The following is a 24,737-nucleotide window of genomic DNA, read 5'->3' as shown; positions in this document are numbered from 1 at the left end:
CGGTATCGTGGTCTCCTCCCCTTTTTCGGCCTTTTTTGTTCGTTTTCGCGTAGAATCGATTCGCGCTCGACTCGAAAGAAAAGAAGAGAAAAAGAAGTAGAAAAAAAAAAAAGAAATACTCGACTCGAAGAACGAAAATAATCGCGCTCGTACCGGGGTTCTTTCGAAATCAAAAGCCGGTCGTAAACGGGACGCGACGATTCGCGCGATAAAATACGAAATAAAATCGGACGATACACGGAGAGTCTCCCGAAATCTTTTTCGAACGCAGAGAAAAGTTTATCCGAGCGAGACGTGTCGAGTTCTGATGCGAAAAAATTCGAATTGTTTTTTTTTCTCTCTCGAAAAGATTATCCTCGCGCGACAGTTCCCCTGAAGCGAAAAAATCGTGAAACGCTCGCTCGTTCGCGTGGAACGCGACGAACGATCGATGAAAATAATAATAATAATAATAATAGTAGCAATAATAATAATACACAGTCGTAACGTGGATGTAATTTATGAGATGCGTTCATCCGCCGAAATACGTACGGGAAACGAAAGTCGCGATGATCGTCGACGCGCGAGACACGAGTGAAAACGTAATACATGAAATGCGTTGTTGTACGTGAAAGCGATCGATGATTTCATCGGTTCGTGGGGTTCCGTTGTATGCCCACGAACTTTCCGAACGTTAATTTTTATTCGATAAGCGACGAAGCATGACTCGATGAACTCTGATGAGGAGAGAACTGCTTGAGTCCACTGCGACGACGATTCGCGTTACCCAGACTACTCCGAGAATCGATCAGGTGCATTCAAAAGGATCAAAGAATCGAGGACGTGCCTTCCCGATAGATAGATAGATAGATAGATAGATAGATAGATAGATAAATAGATAAATAGATGGAGAGATAGGTAGAGAGAGAAAGAAAGAGTGAAAGAGAGAAAGAGAGAGAAACGAAAAAAAAAAAATGAACAAAGAAAAAAGTAGAATTGCAGGCATCGTGTCACCATCGAAACACAAATAATATTGGACCTGGTTTCGTTCTGGGTAACGTAAGACAGTCCTTGCAGGATATGAGGTGCGAGCCAAGTGCATCGACTATGAGGTACACGAGGTTGTGAACGAGTATTCATGACGGTTCGCTATAGTGTACGGAGCGAGCGTGGGTGAAATTAGGGTGAAGCGGTAATGAGATTTCCCTGGTTCGATAAACAAAAAAAAAAAAAAAAAAGAAAAAAAAAAGACAAACCAGCGATACGAGAGCAGCTCGACTCGTTCGGTCGAAAGTTACGACGACGAAACGTTGAACCTCGAGCGATTATACGGAAAGAAAAAAGGGTTTGTAACTTTTAGGATGAACAGTGCTCCTCCTCAAACGGAGCGAAAAGGTTTCTAATAAACACGCTCGAAAACCCAAGTTACGAAGAATTCTTTCGTTCCCGGTTTCCAACCCTCTCTCCACGAGTTACCGTACCGTATGGGAACAACGAAGCCGGTGGTCGTTTCATCTTTTTCTTTTTTTTCTTTCTGCGCACGACTTTTTCTATCCCCGTAATAAGATAATCCCGCGTTACGATACGCGCGCGAAACGCAGAGACGATACATCGTTCCCGTACTCTCGCAAGCGCGAGCGAGCGAGTACTCGAACGGAAACAAAAAACGCTTCGTAACTTTCGGTATACTACTTTTCCGATCCGTGTTTATTAAGCTCCATTTGGCGAGTACCCTAAAAGTTACGAGCTCCTCTTCCCACCCTGTGTGCCGTAGCTTTACTCCGAATTCTTTTTTTTTTTTTTTTCTTTTCTCTTCCCGCGTACTCGTTCGGCCGCGATCTCTTTATCTCCTCGAACAAACGAGTCGAACGCTGGCATCGGTTCGTTCGTTGCTCGATTTCTCGCGGAACCGAAGAAAACTCGAGGTAAATTTCACCCCGCTGCTCCGATCGCCCTTTAGGATCGACGCAAGGGACTCTCTAATTCGTTCGGTGCATCAGGAACGATCGTGTGCAGTTCGTTCGGTGGCCTCGCCGATTTCGTTTCGCGACCGGCGTTCAACTCTCCGAAAAGAGTTCTCGATGGCAACGAATCGTCGATTCTAACGCGTTCTCGAAAAATGTGAAACTCAATCGCGATAACTATGCGCGAAATTTCTCTGCACGGTAGCTCGAAAGTGTCGTCGGGGGCGGTGGGCCAGCTGGTAAGCTCTTTGGACCCACCTCTCGGTGTTCTAAAGCTTCCGTCGCGAAGACGGAAACACTCGGGTCACGATGGAGATGCGTCCATCGTGGAGTGTTCCGTCGAGAAGGTCGTGGTAACGTTTTAATAAGCGAAACGAAACTGCGTGCGCGGCCACGTTGCGAAGCACCTCTTGAAAAGAACGAAAGGGCTGATGAACAGAGATCCTCTATATAACAGGTTTAAAGGTGGGGGCGATGGTGGTGTTGGTGGTGGTGTGGTGCAAGACGGAGGAAGAACGAGGCGGGTTTACGGGGTTATGAATTCTGGGAACATAAAGAAAAGAGACAGAGAGAAATGGTGGGCGATAGACAAGAGGGGTCTAGAGAGCGAGTGAGAGAGAGAGAGAGCGAGTGAGACAGAGAGCGAGAGACAGAGAAAGTAAAAGAGAGTACGGGACGTAAAATTTAATAGGAGATATAAAAGTACTGTCTGTCGTGGTCCATGAAGCGCTGAAGAGGGCCGGAGGTACTTACCCTGTGTATCATACTTACTGGAAAAGTTCCTCGTCGCCAACATGGTCGTCAGAATAGCGACCTGCGGACAAAAAGCGACGCGTGATTATTCTCCTGCATTAATTGGAACGGGGAAAAGCCGGGCCGAGAGGACCGCTCCGGGCAAAGTGTCGTTTATTCGTTTGGAAGTATCTCCGAGCGAATAAAAATTAATTTTACGGATAATACGGTCCCGCCTCGCTCGGTCATCCTCGGTCGCGCGCGATCTCTTTGAACTCGTGTTACACGGTTCTGGGATAATTGACTTATCGTTGGTGGAGCAGGAGAGGTTTGTCGACACTCTCGACACTCTGGATACGAGCACTTTCTAACGAGGATAAACAGAACCCGATCGCGATACTTTCTCGCGACAAGTGTTACGAAAAGTCTCATATTTAGATTATTTCGATCAGGGTTCAGGCGCGCGATTTCTTTGAACTCGTATTACACGGTTCTGGGATAATTGACTTATCATTGGTGGAATTGGAGAGGTTTGTCGACACTCTCGAGCCTCTGGATACCAGCATTATCAAATAAGAACAAACAGAACCCGATTACGATACTTTCTCATGACAAGTGTTACGTACAGTTTCATATTTCGTTTATTTCGATTCAGGTTCAGGCGCGCGATCTGTTTGAACTCGTGTTACACGGTTCTGGGATAATTGACTTATCATTGGTGGAATTGGAGAGGTTTGTTGACACTCTCAACACTCTGGATACGAGCACTTTCTAACGAGAACACACAGAACTCGATCGCGATACTTTCTCGCGACAAGTGTTACGAAAAGTTTCATATTTCGTTTGTTTCGATCCAGATTCAGGCGCGCGAACACAAAGACCCGCGTTCGTTTCTTTCGCATGTCCTCATGGTGGTTCCTCTCAGCCACGTTGCGTCATTGCATCTTGAACTTTCGACTCCAGATGCAACGGACGAGTCGTCGCTTCGTTACGTTCGACCGATAATTTCTTACGCTCCAAGAATTCTACTCTATCGGTGTCCCCTCGTTCACGCTAGATCCATCGATTAACTTCCCGCCCGTTAATTCGCACCTCGAGTGTCCTTTCCCTAAATTAAACACCATCGTTGGCCCGTTACACGCTCCCGTGGATCCGTCGCGACGTTATTGCCTCGGAACGTGTATTCTTCCTCTTTTTTTCGCGCGTTTAACGGTTCAAAGGGCGGAAGAATCGGTACGTTTCGTTTGGAAGTTCTCGGGAAAAAATCGTTGTATTTTTCATTGTTCGTTCAACGAGGAACGAAAGGTTCTAATTTTGGCGATCTTAGAAGGGCCACGCTCTTTCAAAATGTAAAAGTTTACAGTTTCGACGAGCCATTGCGGAATATTCTCTCCATCGTTGGAAACGAAGACGAGATGGAAGAATATTTTGCTACGAAAGTATCGGAGTAAAATCAAAATGTAAAAGTTTACAGTTTCGACGAGCCATTGCGGAATTTTCTCTCCATCGTTGGAAACGAAGACGAGGTGGAAGAATATTTTGCTACGAAAGTATCGAAATAAAATCTACCATTTTCCTCATTTAAAGATTCACACTTGGATCTCGATAATCTTCGCGAGCAACGAAACCCGCTCGAAAAGTTACAAGTGGGCGTAGCCGGTGCAACGAATGCAACCGATGAGACAAACAGGGCTAATTAACTGCAACGTTTCGCCCGGTATCGTCGGAGTAACGTGAAAATATTTGCAACAAATATTTACGGGTCAATGATCGATTTCGATTAGAGAGCACCGCGTCGCGTCGTGACACGCACGTTGTATTGAAATTTTGAATATTAAACCGCGCACACCGAGGACACACTTATCGTTCTAATAGAAAACGAACGATTCTCTTTTTCTCTTAGTCCTTTCGCACGTACCCGTGAAATATTCGCACGCTTCGATTTCTTGTATTCGTAAAGCGCTTCGAGAGGACCGTGTACTTCGTTTCGACGAAAAAACAAGGTTTTCGTTCGCCTAAATCATTCGCCAAGGTCGACGTCCGTTCGCGTTATCGACGCGATCCATCGAAGCTCACCTCCGCTCTCGAATTCAATTTTAAACCGCGTCTCGTTTCGTTCTCGACGCGCGATCAAAATTTATTCCAGAAAATAACCGTGAAACGAAACAAAGCTCGAATCGTGCGAATCGAGGCAAAATTTACCTCGAAACGATCTCGAATCTTTGTCACGGGTGCGTGGTATATACCTGAACGAAACTGGTGAAATTATTCGTTCGCGTGCGCAGGTTCCTTTCAGAGAAAATGCACTCCGAGTGCATCGAGACCGCACCGAAGTTCCTTTTTCACCCGCGAGCGTTCTCCCGCGAAGCGTCGTGTCTCGAATACGCGGTAACGAGCGAGATAATTCTATTTTTTCGATTTCTTTCCTTCGTATCGTTCGCCACTGCGTGCCAATTCTACGTTATCGGTAACGGATCCGTTGAAACGGTACTCGGTCGCCGAAGTCGTCCCGACGACTCGGATCTACCTTGTGGAAAACATCAAAGGGACGTCTCGCATCGTGAAAAAAAGAACACACGGAAGGAGCGTTACGAAAGTCCGTTACGAAAATTACCAAGGTTACCGAGCGTGTTCAAACGTCCCTTTGAGCCGTGAGATAGAAGCTAGGGAACAAAGAGGCGCGTAGAACGAAATCGCTCGTAACAAGTTTCGAATTTCGCGCCGTGGCGGCCGCGATCGGACAGCGCGAAATATATTTAATATAAACCGTGATCGAACTCGAAACTTTATCGCGCGTTTTATCGTTCAATGTCGAAAGGACTTGCGTCGTCCGCGGAACGTTCGAATTAAATTCGTCGATGACAATTCGTCGATTATTAACGAGATCGGCAAGTACCTCCGGAATGGTCGCTTCCTGTTGCCTGCACAGTACGAATTTCCTCTTCAAAGCCCTCATGTTTCGTCCTGGTTGGATCTTGGACCTTTGCGAGTCAATTTCCACGCACTTTTTGCACTGTTCGCGAGTGTCTCTCGTAGCGTCGAAGAATTCGATCCACTGTACGATAATCCGTGGATAGAAACGATGTACTATCGATCTTTGATAATGTTCATCGAACGAGGGATACCGATCGTTGCACAGTCTGTGGCTGTCTCGTTGGAACGAGACATTCTCGAACACGGTGTTCTCATACGGTATCGTTATCACCGGTGAAGCAAACGGTGAACCGATCGAGTATGCGATCGCTCGAGGTTCTTATTGTTTCGTCGATACGCGACACAGTGATCTTTCTCCGATTGTACCGAAGTTTCCACGTGCGTTCGTTGAAAATTTATCGTGGATCGCGCGAGAGTATTTCGAACCGCGACACCGTATTCGAAATTCCGTGAGAAACGTTTTACCTGCGACGGAACGACTCCGCGGCCTTAATCCGGGACACGGAACGTAACCAACGTTCCGCTTTGTATTTCGTTCGGTTCTGACACTTCGATCTCTCCCACCCAGCACCGGTAAAGCCTTACGTCTACTCCATTAAACGAAATTAACCTCGACGACCGATCGCGAAAACGGCTGATGTTCGCGAGACGTCGAGTAACGGGTGGCTGTCTAGCTCGATTTCCACGGTTACGGAACAATCGTGGTATTGGATTTTCCGTGTTCGTTTGGGCCTGCTTCGAGTGGAGGTTTAGAAGAGATAGCGGACAGATTTGCGTTAGGGTGAACACTTGGCGCCGATCTTTTCGCTAGGTTTCGCGGAAGGCACGAGTTTAGAGGCTCCTCCTTTAGAGGGGGTCTTCAGAGACGATTGAGCGTGAGAATGCAAGATGAGGACGAAAGTGAAGAGTGTTTGGAAAAGACGAACGATTAGGATGACCGAACGTGACCGAATGATTGAAGTAAGAGGGACTGAGGATTAGAGTGAAAGAGAATGAATGTGAGTGGATGTATAGAGTGCGAGAGGAACGTTTGCGACACAGTATGTCCATAGTATGTCCAGAGTATGTCCAGAGTATGTCCAAAGTATGTCCAGAGTACTATGTCCAGCGTATGTCCACAGTATGTTTAGAGTATGTCCACAGTATGTCCACAATATGTCTACAGTATGTCCAGAGTATGTCCAGATTATGTCCACAGTATGTCCAGAGTATGTCCAGAGTATGTCCAGATTATGTCCACAGTATGTCCAGAGTATGTCCAGAGTATGTCTAGAGTATGTCCACAGTATGTCCAGAGTATGTCCAGAGTATGTCCAGAGTATGTCCACAGTATGTCCACAGTATGTCCACAGTATGTCCACAGTATGTCCAGAGTATGAGTAAAAAGATATAATAAGAAGGGACAGTTGTAAAGACGCACTAAGCCCGAAAGACCAGTAAAAGACATAAGCGACAAAGACGATAAAGACGCGTGCCGAGGGCATCGAGACGATAAGCTCGGTCTTATACACGGTCGATCTACCTTCAGTGAAAAGCGAGACTAATCACGAACACCGCGTCTAATACCAATAACACTGTAACTTATAATATACTTAAATATACATCGGTACACCGCACGAGTACAATTATTTGTGAGCTCGTACAGGGAACAACTTTGCACACTCGTCTGTGATCGAAAAAGAACATAATTAAACGGGAAACGCGCATCTTCCCGTACCAATCTCACGTTCCGTGGAGACCCTAGTTCCAACCAATCGTTGGAACGGAGACCCTAATCGCGTTCAGTTTTAATGGAACGTTCGCGTGCCGCGATTCGAAGCTCGAGCTACGACTCGTTACGTTCGACTGCGTTCAATGTAGCATCGATCGGGCCTACCAACGAAAAACTGTATATTTACTCTCGCGGTGAGAGAGAGTCAGCCGCGAGATTGTTATTTATGCGAATAGCGTTGCACTCGATACGGCCGATGCGAGGCTTGTTCGATCACTGCCAAGCGGAAGACGAACGACCGTTCGAACGGTTACGAGCCGCGGCCAGTCGATACCATCGTCTTATCAACGAATCGGATGTATTTATCGAACGGTTCGTTTCATCCTCGTCGACGAACCGGCTTTCAAACGAATTGAAACCACCCGTGCCCGCGCGACAAACATATTTCGTCCTAATGGAGCACACGAAGCCCGCGCGTGTACACAGGTATATAGACACGCACACGTACCACATGGAAATTTAATAGCGAGCTCTGTGCGGAGGGACAAGTGGCTAATGAGCTACGCGTGTTGTTGCCACGAATATAAATTGTTATTATTTGGACGGTGTGCCGCGAACGGATTCGAGCTTACGTCGCACCGAAACCTTACTCGTACGGTTAGCTACCAACTCGTCGATACTCGAACGCGAGTTACGAGTAAATGAACGGAACAGAAATTTGCGATCCGTGGTGATACCAAACGATGAGAATTGAACGGTATGGACATTTCACAGGAGTATTCTTTCGTGAAGTAACGCGAATTTCATTCGTGATCGATCGTCCGCGGCTCGTGGAAAATTTCTTCGCGGAAAATTTCTTGTGCGGAGAATACCGAGGATTAAGAAAACGAATGTATTTTTTCGTAAATGGATACCTGTCACCGTTGCGAGAAAGAACCAGCCAATTTCGTCGCTCGATCGTCTTCCGATGTGTGCGTCCTGGTTGCCCGTCGCTCGAGAAATCGTTTATTGTTGCTCGAGGCTCGGTTCTCGGCGTGATTTTCCACGCGTCGCGTTCGCGAGTATGGTTCACGTACACCAGTACGCGCAATCACGATGTAGACGTACACGCGGTTCAATTCGCTGGCAAACCACGAGCGATCCGAGCGACCCTGCTCGTTACAGTTACGATCGCAACAGGCGTCGACGAGAATCGAGAGAGTAAACCTAGCAACGATCGTCGAGATCACGCTCGATTTCGCGCCGAGTTCGACGTCTACGGTCCTCTCGAATCGACGAATCGACGAACGATAAAAATTCAAATGATTTACGACCGAGACAACGGTCCATCGCGATTAGAATCGATACGATACAACGAACTCGTGTTCACCGGTGCTCTACGCCCACTTGTACCGAGCTCGGTTTACGCGCACGCGACACGTGTACCTTTCCAAGATCGTTGAATCTTCGAACGATACAATCCCGTGGGATCGCTCGTCCGTGTAATTTCCTCAACGAATCGTCCTGTAATTTTCATGAACGTTCCTGTCCTGAAAACCTCGTTACCGTTAAAACGGTGCGCGATCGTTCTTCGGGGTAAAGTATTCTCGTACGCGACTCGTCAAGATTCGATCCATCGGCCGAACGATAAAATGAATTTTATTTCGCGATAAGTGTATATTGTCGAAAAATGAACACTGTCCACCGGTGAACGTACGAATCGTTTTCGTCGAAGGTGGAACGAATTTAACACAGTTCGGATCGAACGAGCGTACCGTCCCGCTGTGCAACTCAATTTCGAGTTCTGACCAGGCCCGGTGCGGAGTACTTCGCGCGGAGTTCTCGGGGTCGGGCCAATGATTAAACGCTAAACACTGGCTTATCCCAGCAGGCGACACCAACTATAGATCATTTAACGGGCTGACGCACTTTAACGCGCCCGATGTCCCGAATCGAAACTCGCGTGTAACTAGTTAGCCGAGTTCCACGAGGACGACGTACGGGACGAACGTGTTCCACCTCGCGGTGGATTCTATTAATCGAGAAACTCCCTGTCCCGTGTCCGCTCCGCTGATTACACGTACACTCGAAATCGTGGATCGTTCGATCGAACCGTGGATCGTTCGATCGAACCGTGGATCGTTCGATCGAACCGCGTATCGTTCGATCGAACCGCGACACTCGGAAGAAACTCACCTTTAATTTGCGCCTTGCGTTGAATTTCTTCAAACAATCCACAGTCTCTTGTCTGTGGACCACGGACGCGACGCGTTCGCGTTGCTGTAACACAGAAACGAGAAACCTTGGTGAATGCGAACCGATCGTGTATCCGGTCGGCCGATTTCGCCCGCGAGAGGGAAATCGTACGAGCGTAAGCCGAACGATCGACGGGGATTCGTTCTACTTACGCAGATCCATGGGTGCTTCAGTGCCTCGTGGGCGGTGATCCTTTTGCTGGGATTCACCGTCAGCATCTGATTGATGAGATTCTTCGCTTCCGGCGTGACGGTGTCCCATTCTGGACTCGGGTACTGGGGAATAAACAACGAAACGGATTCATTCGGTGCCGGCGAAAGATCGAATCTTCCATTGCACGGGAGATTCTCGACGATCTTTCGGGGGTTTTCGGTGCAACGTGGGAGGAATGGAGTAAATCGTTGCATTTGTAGAGCTATGGTTAGAGCTAGAGATGTCGCGAATAGCGCAAGGATCGAGAGAGATTACTTCTGGAATTCAGATTTAGAGATAAGAATGTTTTAGAGGTTTTTAGGTGGAACGTGGATCGAGTGGAACGAATCGTTCCATCTATAGAGCTATGGTTAGAGCTAGAGATGTTGCGAAGCGCGAAGGGTTGAGATAGAGCGCCTCTAGAATTCAGACTGAGCGATAGAAATGTTTTAGAGGTTCTTAAGTGGAACACGGGACGAACGAAGTAAATCGTTGCATTTATAGAGCTATGGTTAGAGCTAAAGATGTCGCGAATAGCGCAAGGGTCGAGATAGAGCGCCTCTAGAATTCAGACTAAGCGATAGAAATGTTTTAGAAATGTTTTTAGGTGCAACGTAGGACGAATGGAGTAAATCGTTGTATTTGTAGAGCTATGGTTAGAGCTAGAGATGTCGCGAATAGCGCAAGGGTCGAGAGAGATTACTTCTGGAATGCAGATTTAGCGATAGAAATGTTTTAGAGGGGTTTCGCTATTCGAGATTTAAAATTCCCGGGCATTGAAATCTCCCGTGATACCGCGAAGAATCGTTGTTTTTGAAATTGGACAAGCGTGCGTGTAGGTAGGGTTCTTACGTCGTACGATCCAGCCTTGATCTGCGCGTAGAGTCGATGCTGATCCTCGTCCCAAAATGGCGGATAACCGACGAGGAGGATGTAAAGGATGACACCGCACGCCCAGATGTCGACCGGCTTGCCGTAAGGTTCCTTCTTGAGGACTTCCGGACTGAGGTAACCGGGCGTCCCGGCGAAACCTTTTCGCGGACCATTTCGATTCATTCGCAGAAACGTTTAAACAATGTTCTTTCACGATCGACGAAGCGACGTCCACGTTAGGAGAAAAAGTAGGACGCGTAACATCGTTGATCGTGGTACGTTTCCTTTCTATTTTTTTTTATACTTCGATAGAAAGCTTCGGAAAGATAAACGTTCGAAGCGAATTTGTGAAAAACGTTAGGTGTCCCGTGTCGCGCGTTTCAAAGAATCGTTTCGCGATTGCCGCGAGCAACGAAAAAAGGAGAAATTCGATCGACGAGCCAACGAACACACTCTCATTTTTCCACAACGGTCGTTAGTTTCTATCGCGAACGTACATTGAAAGATTCGCGATGGAATTGGTTTCGTTCTGGACATAAAATTGTTAGAAGTTTTTCGAATCATTTGGTAACTCGTATCGCGTCGATCGTATATCGCTGGTAATAATTTCCATCGCGGAGCGGAGCGGCCGTATCGTTAACGTTTCTCACGCGGCCGAACGTCGCGAATTATTACTTCGTTAAAAGTATCAATCGCTCGTGAAGCAATTTTTCGGTGTACCGAGCACACGAGTGATCTCATCGGCGAGCTTTTACGGGGGTAACCCCTACCTCTTTTCTGCCCGCTCGAGAAGTATAAATAGAACCACGGAGCCGAAAATTTTCATTCTCGCTCGGGGCTCCGAGCACGACGGATCACCGAACGTTTCGAACCGAAATCCACGTATCGTCGTTGTAACCTTACACCGTGAACTGCTCGCGTAATTGCTCCACTCGTTTCAACGATCGTATTTTCTTCGATTCGATATCCGTCCCTTTGAATCGCCCGGTCACGAGTATCGTATCGAACCAGCAGATTCTATAATATCGAGCGTCGCTTCGAAGTTCGTTTCTCGATAATTTCGCCAACCCTATTTCGATGGTCGGGAGAAGGAAGAACAAAAAAAAAAAGAAAGAAGATAAAACGCAGCGAGGAGCAACGCGAGAGAATTTCGTAACGAAAGCGGACTCGAGCGGAGGTTCTTCGGCCGCGAGCACAATACGCGGAACGTTCCGGGCGAAAATCTCAGACCTGGAATCTATTTTGCCTGCGAAAATGCAGGAAGTTTTCCAATAGCGCGAGGAAAACTTCCCCCGGAGTTCCCGGGCGTAAAAACAAACGGGAACAGGCAGTCGAACGAGGAGCGTTTCAACGTGACATGCCGTATATAAACGCGCCGTCTACGTGTACGTTGTACAGCTCGCATTAAACGAGAAGGAGGCGGGCCGGGGCGGGGGACGCGGATCGGTAAATGAATGAAAATGTCGGCAGTCAAATTTAAATCGCGACAGCCTAGAAACGCTCGGCAAAAAGGAGGAGTACACGCCCGGTGAAAGCAACGGAACATTACACCGGGAAAAATTTTATTCCAGAACCTCCGCGCTTTTCCGCGAATGAATTTCCTTTTTTTTCTCTCTCCCCACCTCCCCGCGCTTTCTCTTTCTCCCCCAATTTTGTTCTCTTCTTTTTTTTTCTTTTTTTTTTTGCCTTTTAGAACTCCGCTACGACGGAAATTTAAACGAATGTAAAACAAACCGTACCGTCCATTTGTTACGTAAATTTGCCGACCTACGAGCGAATTTATTTTCCTTGCCCGAGCCTGTAATTTCCACCGGTTCGAATTTAACCGGAATCCACGCGATTGCATCGTCGCGGGAGAAACTTCGATCGCCAAATCATTTTTCACCGGTTTCGAGAAGGGAAGGATGCAGGAGATTGAACATTTTTTCCCCGACCGGTTACTCGTTGCTCGCAGCAATACGTATACGATCGATCGGATGGTCGTTTCGCGAAGACACGTTCGGACGTTTAATTCGCCTCGAAGAATTTCGTACGTTCGATCGTGAGAGTCTACCAACACCGGTGCGAGAGTTTCGATGATTTCGTGGCTATTAAATTATTCGTTACTCGTGTCTCGATAAACGGACGGTCGTTCGCGAACGACGTAGAACGCGCGAAGCAACCGGGACCACTTCGACCCCGTAAACATCGATCCAGGTGAAAATCGCTCGAGATAAATATATATGTATCGTGCAAGTCCAAAGGCGCTCGACGTTGTTCGAATTTCTTTTCGTTCGGCAGTTTCGTTACTCTTCGAGATCTCGAAACCTTGACTTTATCGAACGTAGATCTGGCCCCGGACCATTCGAAGGGATTCGATCGCGAACGATATCGAAACTCGAGCGAAACGCTCGCGATGATATCTCTCCGTCTAGACGCTTCGTAGAACACCGACAAACGCGAGAGACCACCGTTGCTATAAACGGACGATCGTGCGGCAATAGTTCCGTTTATCGTTCACCGACCGTGAGAGGGTTAATACTTGGTTGATCCAACGTTGTGCACATAAACGGTCCCATAATAGCATTCTTTGCTTTCCTTCTACGCGCTGGTTCGCACCGATGCAGGTAGACTCGCGTGACCGACCGTATTCGCCTAACCACCCCGCGATCGAACTTGGAAAACCAACCGCGCGATATTTGAACTCGAGAAGAGGGACTTGGAACGAACACCGTCACTTACCGAACCATGCCTGTGCGTCACCCTGCACCTCGATCGCCAATCCGAAGTCCGCTAATTTCACAGCCGCGCCTTTCACCTTACTCGCGAGGAGCAAATTTTCAGGCTGCAACAGGAAGCAGACTCGTCGACAATCTTGCGTTTCGCTTTACCAGGGATTTTGCGTTCGGATCGCGACATACTACCTTTTCTACGTTTGTTTCTGGAAGGTGTAAGAAATGTTAGGCGTCCCGTGACCAACGACTATCGAACAATTGTTTCGTCGCCGATCGGGCAAACTGAAACCCCGCTGTCCTGTATTTTTACCCGAGTTAAGTTTAGATTACGAAATACTATCTTTTTTGCATTTGCTTCTGTAAGATGTGACCCATGTTAGGTGTCCCGTGACCAACGACTATCGACACAATTATTTCGTCGCCGATCGGGCAAATTGTAACGCCACTGTTCTGTATTTTTACCCGAGCTAAGTTTAGATTACGAAATACTATCTTTTCTACGTTTGCTTCTGTAAGATGTGATCCATCTTAGGTGTCCCGTAACTAACGACTATCGACACAATTATTTCGTCGCCAATCGCGCAAACTATAACCCCACTGTCCTTTACTTTTACCTGCATTTTTAAGTTCAGATCACGAGATACCTTTTCCACGTGCTCCTCTAAAGTCTGATAAACGTACACCGCGTTTTTCAGGGGACCTGGTCGTACAGGAGTCGCGTTTCGCACGGTCAACGTTTGCAAAATCGAATCGTAGAATCGTCTCGCCGACGATCCTGCACCGAGAAGAGGAAACGGTAGCCGCGGTTGTCCTGCATTTTTACGCGGCCGTGGTGCAGCTCGATCCACCAACAGAAGATATATGTACGCGTGCATGCTTGACACACATCGCGAATCTACCTTCTACGGTTCGCTGGGACGTTCTCGGTGTGTCGCGAAACGCCACTTTTCGTACCGCTCGGCCTCTTGCTCTCTTTTCCTACGTCCCGAACCCCCACCACCTTTACTCGCTCTTTCGTTTTCCAACGAATTAACTTTTCCCCTCGCTTAACTCCGTCTCGGTTTCATCCGTGCCCACCGACGCGCATCCTTGGCCCCGTGAGATTCGAGGGAGCTACGCGACTTCGTTCATCCGCGATTCATCGAAGTCGAGTTATAATTTTCACTCGTGGAACGATCACCCTGGTCAACGAACGAGCCGAGAATTCGCGAGAACGAAGTCTTCGTACCGATATCGCGAAACTTTTCTTCACAGTTTCGAGTTCTCGGTACCGAATTTTCTCGGTCAACCCGACGACCAACCAGATCGAGCTTTCGATCGTTTTGAATCTCGTTTCGGAGCACAAACTCGAAATTGTTATGACGAAACGTTGAGACGCGAGAACGATCGAACGATTCGAACTCGGTGAACCCCTCGAGTTAAACGGGGATCGTTTATTCTTTTTTCTCGTTTCTTTACGTACTTTCAGGTCCCTGTGCACAACTCCGTTATGGTGGCAGTGGTTTACGCTTTCCAGGATTTGTTGGATACAGTGCGAGGCGTCCGCTTCGCTGTAGAATTCTCGCGCAACGATGTCCTCGAACAGTTCTCCGCCGGTTACGCTGAAAACCAGACGCGGAAACATTTGCAAAACGTTCCAATTTTAGAAAGCCTAGAATCGAAACGGGAACGAACACCGAGCGATTCGATATTACCGGAATTATCTTCAGTTTCCGCGATACGCAAACGCGTTGTTAACACCGTCGTAATAGTGTCTCGCGTAACGTTTAGAAAAATCGAACGATCGACCAGGCGAGAGTATTTTCGTCTCGTGGGTGTATTCTCTGCGTGGATCGCGAATCCGAGTAATTTTTATCGATAACGGAGACACCGTTGCATCGATCGAGAAGAATCGAGAGACGTTAGGAACGTTGGATCTCGGAAAGGAATCGATACGCTGGAAACGATCGAGACGTAAAGGAACGAAGGTTCTGCGTAATGGACGAACCGTGGAAATCTATAGTAGATTATCAATTATACAGTCCTTCGTTGAACAACTTCCGCAAAAAAGTTCAGCAACGCGATGGAAGGCTCCGATGAATTCTTCCACTCGAACGAAGCACCGCGAATTTGCTCCGACTCGCGATTAAATATCGCGATACTTTTCACCGTGGAATATCGATACCACGCGGATTCATTAATATGCAAATCGAGGTTGATTAAAATTCACGAGGACGGGCCGTTCGTACAATCAACGGGTGACTAATTATCGACTACAAATTAACAATTACCGGTTACGATTCCGAGCGAAAAGAAGAGGGGATAAGAAGACAGAAGTATCGTTGGTACAGTGCCGTAAGAAAGTTCCGAGCACCGAGATTATTAATATTGTTCTTACGCGTTCGTTGTACTGGAAGGAAACATTCTTAACGATCCGTTCACGGTTTTTCGAAATGGTGAAAATTTCGATAGGAATTGTCGCTCGATAACGGAAGGTTATTCCAGAAAGTTACTCGTTCGGTCGTACAGTTGGACGATTTAGAAAGAATCCCCGAGGGGCGTGGCCCGAGCACAGTGGGGGACGAGGGGCGTGGTCTCGCCAGCGTCGCGCGATACGTACCTGCCTACTGTACCCGACCGAAACTATTTTTTTCTTTTTTTCTTTTCAAACACACGTTCGAAGGTGACGTTGAAAAAGTAATTCTGGCAAAGTACGCGGGCCGATACTCGATATATCGGCGCGTCGTGAATTAAAAGCCTCGAATCCGACGGTCCGGCCATAGAGGAGCCAGCGAGCGACTCGGTGACTCGAAAATAACGGCTTTTGTCGAGGAACGCTCGGCCGGGTCGACAGACCTTCGAGGTTTCGATCATTGTGCCCGGCGGACCTTACGCGGATTTTGGCCGGTACAGAGACTCCAATCGGGGGCGAGGTAACTTCGGTCGAAATTAAATTAAACTTGCCCCCGGGCGATAGGTCGCTGCCGATTTCGAGGATGATTCGCCGCGCTCCAACGAAAACCGCGCGGGCGCGATTAACTCGATTATAAACTTTTCGACCCCCGACGTTATCCTCGACTCGCGCTCGCTCGCGCTCGCGCGTTTCGTCTACGATTAATCTCCCTCCTCTACTTACAGGTCAAAGACGAGGTAATGGTAATTCTCCTCCTGTATGCTGTCGTGTAATCTCACTGTAACAGAAAGAGGAAATACGTTTAGTAACACGCGCGTTCACGGATACGTAGAATTTGGGGTTTTCAATGGACTATAGACGCGATACGTGAGATTTGGAATTTGGAATGTAGAAGTCGTGGATTTGGAATTTTAAATATACGAGTCGCCATACGTGGAATTTTGAATTTTAAATGTACGAGTCGCGATACGTGAAATTTTGAATATACAAGTCGTGGAATTTTGAATTTTGAATTTTGAATATACGAGTTGCGATACGTGGAATTTGAAATTTTGAATATACGAGTCGCGATACGTGGAATTTTGAATTCTGAATTTTGAATTTTGAATATACGAGTTGCGATACGTGAAATTTTGAATTTTGAATATACAAGTCGTGGAATTTTGAATATACGAGTTGCGATACGTGGAATTTGAAATTTTGAATATACGAGTCGCGATACGTGGAATTTTGAATTCTGAATTTTGAATATACGAGTTGCGATACGTGAAATTTGAAATTTTGAATACACGAGCCACGATACCAATTACGAGATCGGTTATCAATTAAATTTTTTTCTTCTTTCAATTCAAAAATTGACTCGAAAAAGGACCTTTGGTTTACCCATCCACCCTATCATCCCACGATGCTAAAGTTACTTCAACGACCCTTTCTCGAGCGTGGAGCTTCGTCCACATCAAAAGTATATAACTTTGATCGTTCGTACGTTTAAAATCGTCGAGCAACGCCCAACACTTTGCACATTAGTAAACGCTATCATTCTACGAGAAACACTGTAATCGAACCGTTTGTGTTTCTTGCCTTGCCAGCTGAATTTCCACCGACTGTTCCTTCTCCTCGTAACGCGGTACGACCACCGCCTACGGTTCGAGCAGCTTGACAAATACGCTCGTCCTCGAGGCCATCCGAAACACAATTTTTACCAAGCAATGACACGCGCAAGGTTTTTGTCGACGAATCGGGCAGAAAATCAGGAGAAGACACGTGTGGGAGTCGTTCGAAAGTGTACGAGACAAAGAATCGGCCGTTTGGGATCGCCGGGCCGAGATTCGAATCGCTTGGAGCACTTTTTTTTCGTAACGTACGTTTACTCTGCCAGAACGAATGCAATATGGAAGAGAGAGAGAGGACGAACGAAAGAAAAATAACAATTTAGAAACTAACTCTAGATCGAGCACGTTGTAACTACTTGCCGTACTCGAGACTCCTTCTCGATACGAAATTAGTCACCCATCTCGAGGCATGGGATTCATTACTCTGTAAAAAATACTCCAATCGCTGATCCAACGACGTCCGTTTCGTCTCGCGGTACAATATGGCCGCCGGCCGCGAACCGTTCCTTCGATTCGTGGAAGTATTCGTTTAATAACGTCCCTGAATCGCGAAACGTTTCATCGAACAAAAGGTCTTTTGTTTCCACTCCTGGGGCACGAAATTACAACGCAAAAGCAAAGCGGTGGGCGGCGGAGGGGGAGGGGTAGGGGAGAACCGATGTTTCAACAACGACCAAAGACGCGGAAGGAAAATTGTCGCGGTATCGTGCAAACGATCTTCACGGTCGTTGAACAAATTGCACCGGCACGGTCGTGTCGCCTCGCATACGAATGACGCCATTAGGGATCCGGATTTTTCCACGAGCTGGGCTCAATTAGCTTTTCGAAGGGCCGTTTTTTTAGTTAACCAGCACCTGGGACACGGTCGTCCGCGAATGCCCTCCCAGAAACGATTTCAACGATCTCCTCCCTCTACTCTAGCCCCGTATTCCGGTTCGATACCAATGCGCGAGACCACGGTCGAAAATATGGCGTTCGAGACTCGCGAATCGCGGAGTATCGTTTGCATCCGCGACGACGTTCGTTAAATTCAACCGAGAGACATTCTTTGGCGACACGATACAACGGATCGTCGGATCGGCCTTAATTAATGTCAAGTGAGGCCGCGGACCGAATCCACGCGAAAACCGTCGACCCTGACGCGCATCGCTCTCTCTGCTGTAAACAAATTCGTTGGATTCCCAGGTCGACGCGTTCAGTTTTATTTTCGGGAGGGAGGGAAGATATCGTGAGTATCCGAACCGAGTGAAATTTCGTAAAAGTATCTTTCGCGGATACGTACACGTTTCGAGACCCACCTGGATCGCGTCTCGATCATTGAACGAGAACAATTTTTATCGGAGCTCGTACGAAACGACGAAACACGTTTCACTTGTGTACCTTCTCTCGCTGAGAATTGAACGAAACGTTCGAGTCGCGTTTGGTCGATTTCTTTGATAATTTCGTCCACGGTTCGACGAACGAAACGTGTCAGAATTGATCGAAAGTTTTTATCGAAAGTTGTCGCGCGACGAGACAATTTGAACAAATGGAACGAACGATTGAAAGAAGCTCCTGACCGGTTTCGGTGAGAGTATTTGAACCGAAATGACTGTAATCTCGTGGCTGATGTATTCCTTGGATTTGGAGGTAGGTTCGCGTTAAATGGAGCGCCGCTTGGTAACGGCCGGTCTCGATAATAAGTGTTCGGTAAGGGAAGTTCCAACGAGTCGTGCCACCGAGGAAAGTTTCCCTCGAATAAATGGAGTCCTCCCGTAGTTTCGTTATTCAATACACCCAGCCAAGAATAGCACGGTACGCGCTCCGAAAACGAATATAAATCGCCGGGCGTAATATTCGTCGACGTTTTACGCGATTGCACCGTGAAAAGGAACAACGGTGGAAAGTTTCGAGGAAACGGACACGGTAGAAACTGTGAGAACGTAATCGTTGGAAAACGCGTCGCGCTGCGTCGAGGTGTGGCTTCCAGGATCGATACCTACGCCGGTTACTCTCGTTTCTCTTTCTGGCAGCCAAGATTAAGAATACCGGGAAATACGTTTCTTTCCACGGTACGTACCGTTCGTTCCACGATTGTCTACAGGGTGTTGCGTGAACGATGATAAGATTCCAAATGGGACGATTCATCGAGCGGAAAGTGTACGACCAATCGAAAATTTCGACGAGAGTGTGATGTACGTATGGTTCGTTCCACGATTGTCTACAGGGTGTTACGAGAACGATGATAAGATTCCAAATGGGACGATTCGTCCTGAGAAAAGTGTACGACGAATCGAAAATTTCGACGAGAGTGTGATGTACGAGTATTTCGACTCGCGTCGAGATTTCGGTACAGACGAATAATCGACGATTATTCGACGAATAATTTCTTCTCTTTCGGGGAATATCGCGATTGTTTTATCGTCCCTTCGACGATTCTTTCGACCACCTTTGTTAATTTTTTCCACCGTTGATAACATCGCGAAAGCCCCAAGAATTCACCGATGGAAAGCGAAACACTCAGCTTGTTCGCGGAGAAGAAACGAATTTTCTCAATATCGTCGTACGCCGGTTGGCGCGTTCACCGTTCACCGACGAGTTACGCGCGTTATTGGTCGCTCGCACGTGACCGGGCTCCGGGCACAATAAACTAATGAAATTTTTCCAACGCCGTGACCCGCCCACGCAACCTCACGACGCACCAACACCGAGGACGTCGCGAGGCCATCGATCGGACGATTTTCTTCGAGCTTAATTCGCGAACAATACCACCGTCGCGACCAGAGTTCCGCGAAGCTGAGTTTAACGAATCAGTCGCCGTACGCGGATTTCTCTCCTCGGAGCACGACGAATCGTGCGTTTCAACTTTTCGCACTCGAGACGCGAAAGATGGTCGAAATTTTCGGGCTCGATGGGTCGCGAGAATACAACGCTCGGTTACAGAGGACGTACGCTGTAGGTACGTGTGAACTTTTATCATTTTTTCACTTTTATTGGCTCTAATGTGTCTAGAGAGACCCGAGGAAAATACTAGAGTCGAAAACGTGTAGGTTTTCAAGGCACTTCCTATCTCTATTGTGGTTCTAGCCACTCGGGAACGTATCGTCAAAATTTCGAGGCTCGATGGGTCGTGAGAACACAACGCTTGGTTACAGGGGATGTACGCTGTAGGTACGTGTGAACTTTTATCATTTTTTCACTTTTATTGGCTCTAACGGGTCTAGAGAGACCCGAGGAAAATACCAGAGTCGAAAACGTGTAGGTTTCCTAGGCGTTTCAGATTTCTATTGTGGTTCTATCCACTCGGGAACTTATCGTCAAAATTTCGAGGCTCGAAGGGAGACTTGTGAGTTTATAGTGCACAGTTACAGAGGACGTACGCTATCCGTATATACGAATTTTCATAATTTTTTCACAATTATTGACTCTCACGGATCGAGAGAGACCCGAAGAAGGTTTCAAGAGCGCTTCTGATCTCTATCGCAGTTCTATATGTAATTCTTCCACTTTTCTTGGCTCTTACGGGTCAAGAGAGACCCGAAGAATGTACCAGGGTAAAAAATATACAAGTTTCCAGGGGGCTTCCGATCTCTGTCGCAGTTCTATTTGTAATTTTTCCACTTTTCTTGGCTCTTACGGGTCAAGAGAGACCCGAAGAACGTACCAGGATCAAAAATAAACAAGTTTTAAGGCCGCTTCCGATCTCTGTCTTATTCTATCCGTAATCTTTCCACTTTTCTTAGCTCTTACGAGTCAAGAGAGACCCGAAGAACGTACCAGAATAAAAAATATACAAGTTTCCAGGGGGTTTTCGATCTCTGTCTTACTCTATCCGTAATTTTTCCACTTTTTTCGGCTTTTACGGGTCAAGAGAGAGCCAAAGAATGTACCAGGATCAAAGATACGCAGGTTTTAAAGCCGCTTCTAATCTCTGTCTTACTCTATCCGTAATTTTTCCACTTTTCTTAGCTCTCACGGGTCAAGAGAGACCCGAACAATATACCAAGGTAAAAAATATACAAGTTTCCAGGGGGTTTCCGATCTCTGTCTTACTCTATCCGTAATTTGTCCACTTTTCTCGTCTCTCACATGTCCAAGAAAACCCGAGAAGTCTACCAGAGTAAAAAATATACAAGTTTCCAGGACGCTTCGAATCCCTATCGCGGTTCTCTCCGTGCAGGCACGCATCGTTGTCACCCCTAGTATCCTCCTTTCTCCTTCCGTGAGTTTCGATCCTCGAGATAGCGTCCTATCGCGTCGAAACGACAAGCGATGGCTCATACCTGGAGAAAAATTACCCGATCCGAAAAGCTGGGTTCTCTCGGCGATAAAAATTCCCATAATAACGGTCTCCGGGTTCTCGGTGCTCTGATCTTTCTGGCTCCCTCTTGATCCTTATTGGATCGGTCGAGGGTATCAAAGAGCGGCAGGATAGGCTCCCTCGTCCTCTCCTTTTGATCGGTTTCAGGATCATTTGAAAAGGACGAAGGCCAGACGAGAGACGAGGATATCCCGTGCAGCTCGAACGGGGACGTCTATTCCATTTTCATTAAATTCCACGGTGCTTCCAGGGGGTGTGTCCTCCTCGAACGACATTGTACAGGGTGCGAACAGAATATTTGTCACGGGCTTCCAGAGGTGTATCCGCGCGGATTGTCCGACACATCTGTCGCGGGATTCATTTTGACCTCGTAAATCAAAGTCGAGTAAAGACTGTGGGGAGGAAGCAGGGTACGGCCACAATTTTCGGTCGAAATGAATCGCGGTGGTCGCTAAATGAAACGTATAACTCAACGCGTTAAATAAGATCCTGGGCTCGGTCACGTTTCGACTTCTCTCGTGCTTCGACTTCATCGAAAAGGTATCGGATAACACTCGAGCCAAGGGAGAGTTTCGCCCTCTGGGTTCGTCACGTTTATCAACCCTTTCGGTGCTGTATATCTCTGACGAGTGCTTCGTAGCGTTCCGAACGCTTAATCGTACACTTTTATCGTTTGTAATTTTAATTCGTATTGTACGTTCGCTCGTAACTTCCAATTCGGTAACCGTGGTAACGTTTTATCGATGCAACGAGAGGGTTGAACTCGTTGGTTCGTACGCGGGCTAAAAATGGGAGTAAAGGTGGTTTAAGTTTCGAAACGTGGAGCTTCGGTAGAAATCCACGTGGTATCTGTACGAAAAGAACGTCCATCTCCGAGGAAAGGCTTCGATCGTAAGTGGAGTCGACGATGACGACCGAACCTCCAGAATCGGAGACGAGATATCGTAGCGAAACGGTCGAGAAGCCTTCGACTGGCTGGTAAGACGATTAGACGATTTCTCAATCGTCTCTCGAGCGTGACTACCTCCTCACTGGAGGAAACTCGTTGTTACTCGGTGTCTTTAACGCGGCTAAAGTTCGCTAGGTTCGAGTTCGATCGAACGATCCTCGCGAAGAACGCGTACAATGGTCCCGGATACGAGAACTCGACCAGATACCACCGACCACTCTTCCCTGGACACTGAAAAATGAATATCGATTTCAACTCGAGACAATAAGCCTCCAAACGGCACGAAACAATCCTCGACGAACGAACCGCTACGTATTTACCGTAGGCCGAACGAAACGGTACGATTCCGAGAAACAAAGAACGCGCGGAATACCTATTGGATGTATTTTACGCGGTACGGCTTCGAGATTTACCGGCCGCGTAAAACACAAGGTGACGCACAACGCGGTTTATTTCTTCCCGGGGTCGGAACCTTGTCGGGATATTGGCCGAGCGTAAACCGTACGATCTGTAACCGGTCTTAAAAATCGGGAGCATCCAGCGTCGAAACGTCTCCGGCAGAAATTGGAATTTCGACGACGATACGGAACGTTGGATAGAGTTTCGAAACGACGTCGGAGAACGCGACCGAGTTTACTCGACGTCTTTCTCCGAGAAGAAGAAAATCTTCGATGGCAATCGTCGCGAACGAAGACGGTGGAAAAAAAAATAAAAACTAACGCGGGATCGAGGGTACCGGCGGAAACGACGATGGAAAACGGTGCGGGGGTAGGAAAGGTTCGATTGGTGGAGGATCGATAGGTATCACTTGTTGACTGGGGAGAGACGTAAGCCCGTACACGCCATGATGGAAACGGGCCGCGGAAGAGGACACGGTAATTCATTGGTCACGTCCAGTCGATGGATAGAGCCGTACGATGAATAAAAGAAACCTCGGCTCCTTATGAATTATGGAACCGACTCGACCGATTTAACAAACCCGCGGGCTTTTGTCGTCGAATCGCGAGTTATCGGCTTCTAATTTCTCGCTCGACGCCTACAGCTCCTCTCGAGGATGAAACGAACGCGGCGAAGGGACACTCGGCCCCTCGAGCGAACATCTGGAGATCGAGGCGAGTTTCGAAAGCTTTTCAGCAATTTTCACGCGATACGTCCGAGGTGGGCCGCGTCGCGTGCCGCGGAGCTTCTCTTCGAGCTTTTGAATAAATATTCGATACATTGGAGATGGCCGAAGTCGACTGGAACTAGCGAGTTTTGTTCGCCACGGTTACGATATTCCATTTCATCCGATTACTCCAACGACGGCTATTCTAACACCGAAAATCCTTTCGAATCGTTTCTCCTCGGTTCGACGATTCACGAAACGGAAATGTACGATCGAATCCGATTCGATTATCGTTGTTCCCGTCGCGGTTCAGTTCGAGATGCACCGTGAACGTTGTTATCCGTGTTGCATTTTCGATGCACCGGTATTGCTTCGCGCTACGGTGAAATATTTCGCGACGGATCTATACTCGCGTTCGACGATTCGAAATTTCTTTCGAAAACGCTCGAAACTCGAAACTCGTTGCGTCCGATGGCACGGTCGGCTACCATCGGTTTCCGGCGAGATTTCAACCACGGCTCGAAGGAAACACGGGAAATACGCCGGAGGAATATTTTACGAGGGTAACGATCCGCCGGGCGAACTCGTTCCTCGTTTTTATTTTGACGGAGGAACAACGAAGCGGACGATTCGTCGCGACGGGGACGGAAATATACGAGTCACGATCGACAAAAGATGTCGCGCGGTCCTCGCGAGCTGTTACGAAACCAACCGCGGAAAGTGGAGTATCGATCTACGGTCTTCCCGAGGTGCTCGCGGCCCTCCGGAGATTCCAAGATGTTGCGACGAGACGACGGCAATCGCTGAAAAGAGGAACCCGACGCGACCAGGGGATAGACAAACGCCCGCTTTCCAACAACTTTCCGCCATCTTGACCACGGATTTCCCGTACGAGTCTCTGGACGATTTATTCCCCAGCGGTGTAATTTCGAATACTTTCGCGTGCTCGAATTGCAAGGAATTGGCATCGAACGATTGTCGATCGTTGCGTTCGAGACTAAAAAAATAGTTAGCCACGAGGTCGTTGAAAAGGGGAAAATTTTC

General features: G+C 47.6%; 1 protein-coding gene across 35 annotated transcripts in view; it reads right to left on the bottom strand.

Moving 5' to 3' along the window:
• Window positions 1-24,737, bottom strand: part of Camkii (Calcium/calmodulin-dependent protein kinase II) — a 136,440-nt gene that overhangs the window by 43,057 nt on the left and 68,646 nt on the right. For 21 of the 35 annotated variants that reach the window (XM_076317960.1, XM_076317925.1, XM_076317932.1 and 18 more), the window contains exons 4-10: window positions 16,450-16,504; window positions 14,797-14,935; window positions 13,342-13,444; window positions 10,600-10,778; window positions 9,708-9,830; window positions 9,496-9,579; window positions 2,697-2,757 (exon numbers count right to left, since the gene is read on the bottom strand). In XM_076317960.1, the coding sequence (XP_076174075.1) occupies window positions 2,697-2,757; window positions 9,496-9,579; window positions 9,708-9,830; window positions 10,600-10,778; window positions 13,342-13,444; window positions 14,797-14,935; window positions 16,450-16,504 (744 nt within the window). The remainder of the gene's footprint in view (window positions 1-2,696; window positions 2,758-9,495; window positions 9,580-9,707; window positions 9,831-10,599; window positions 10,779-13,341; window positions 13,445-14,796; window positions 14,936-16,449; window positions 16,505-24,737) is intronic. The other 14 variants (XM_076317928.1, XM_076317933.1, XM_076317935.1 and 11 more) reach the window with 1 other exon arrangement.

This window comes from Ptiloglossa arizonensis, chromosome 8 (assembly GCF_051014685.1).
Source record: "Ptiloglossa arizonensis isolate GNS036 chromosome 8, iyPtiAriz1_principal, whole genome shotgun sequence".
NCBI lineage: Eukaryota > Metazoa > Arthropoda > Insecta > Hymenoptera > Colletidae > Ptiloglossa > Ptiloglossa arizonensis.
Note: the sequence above shows the minus strand (reverse complement) of the source record. Positions and strands in the feature narration are given on the sequence as shown.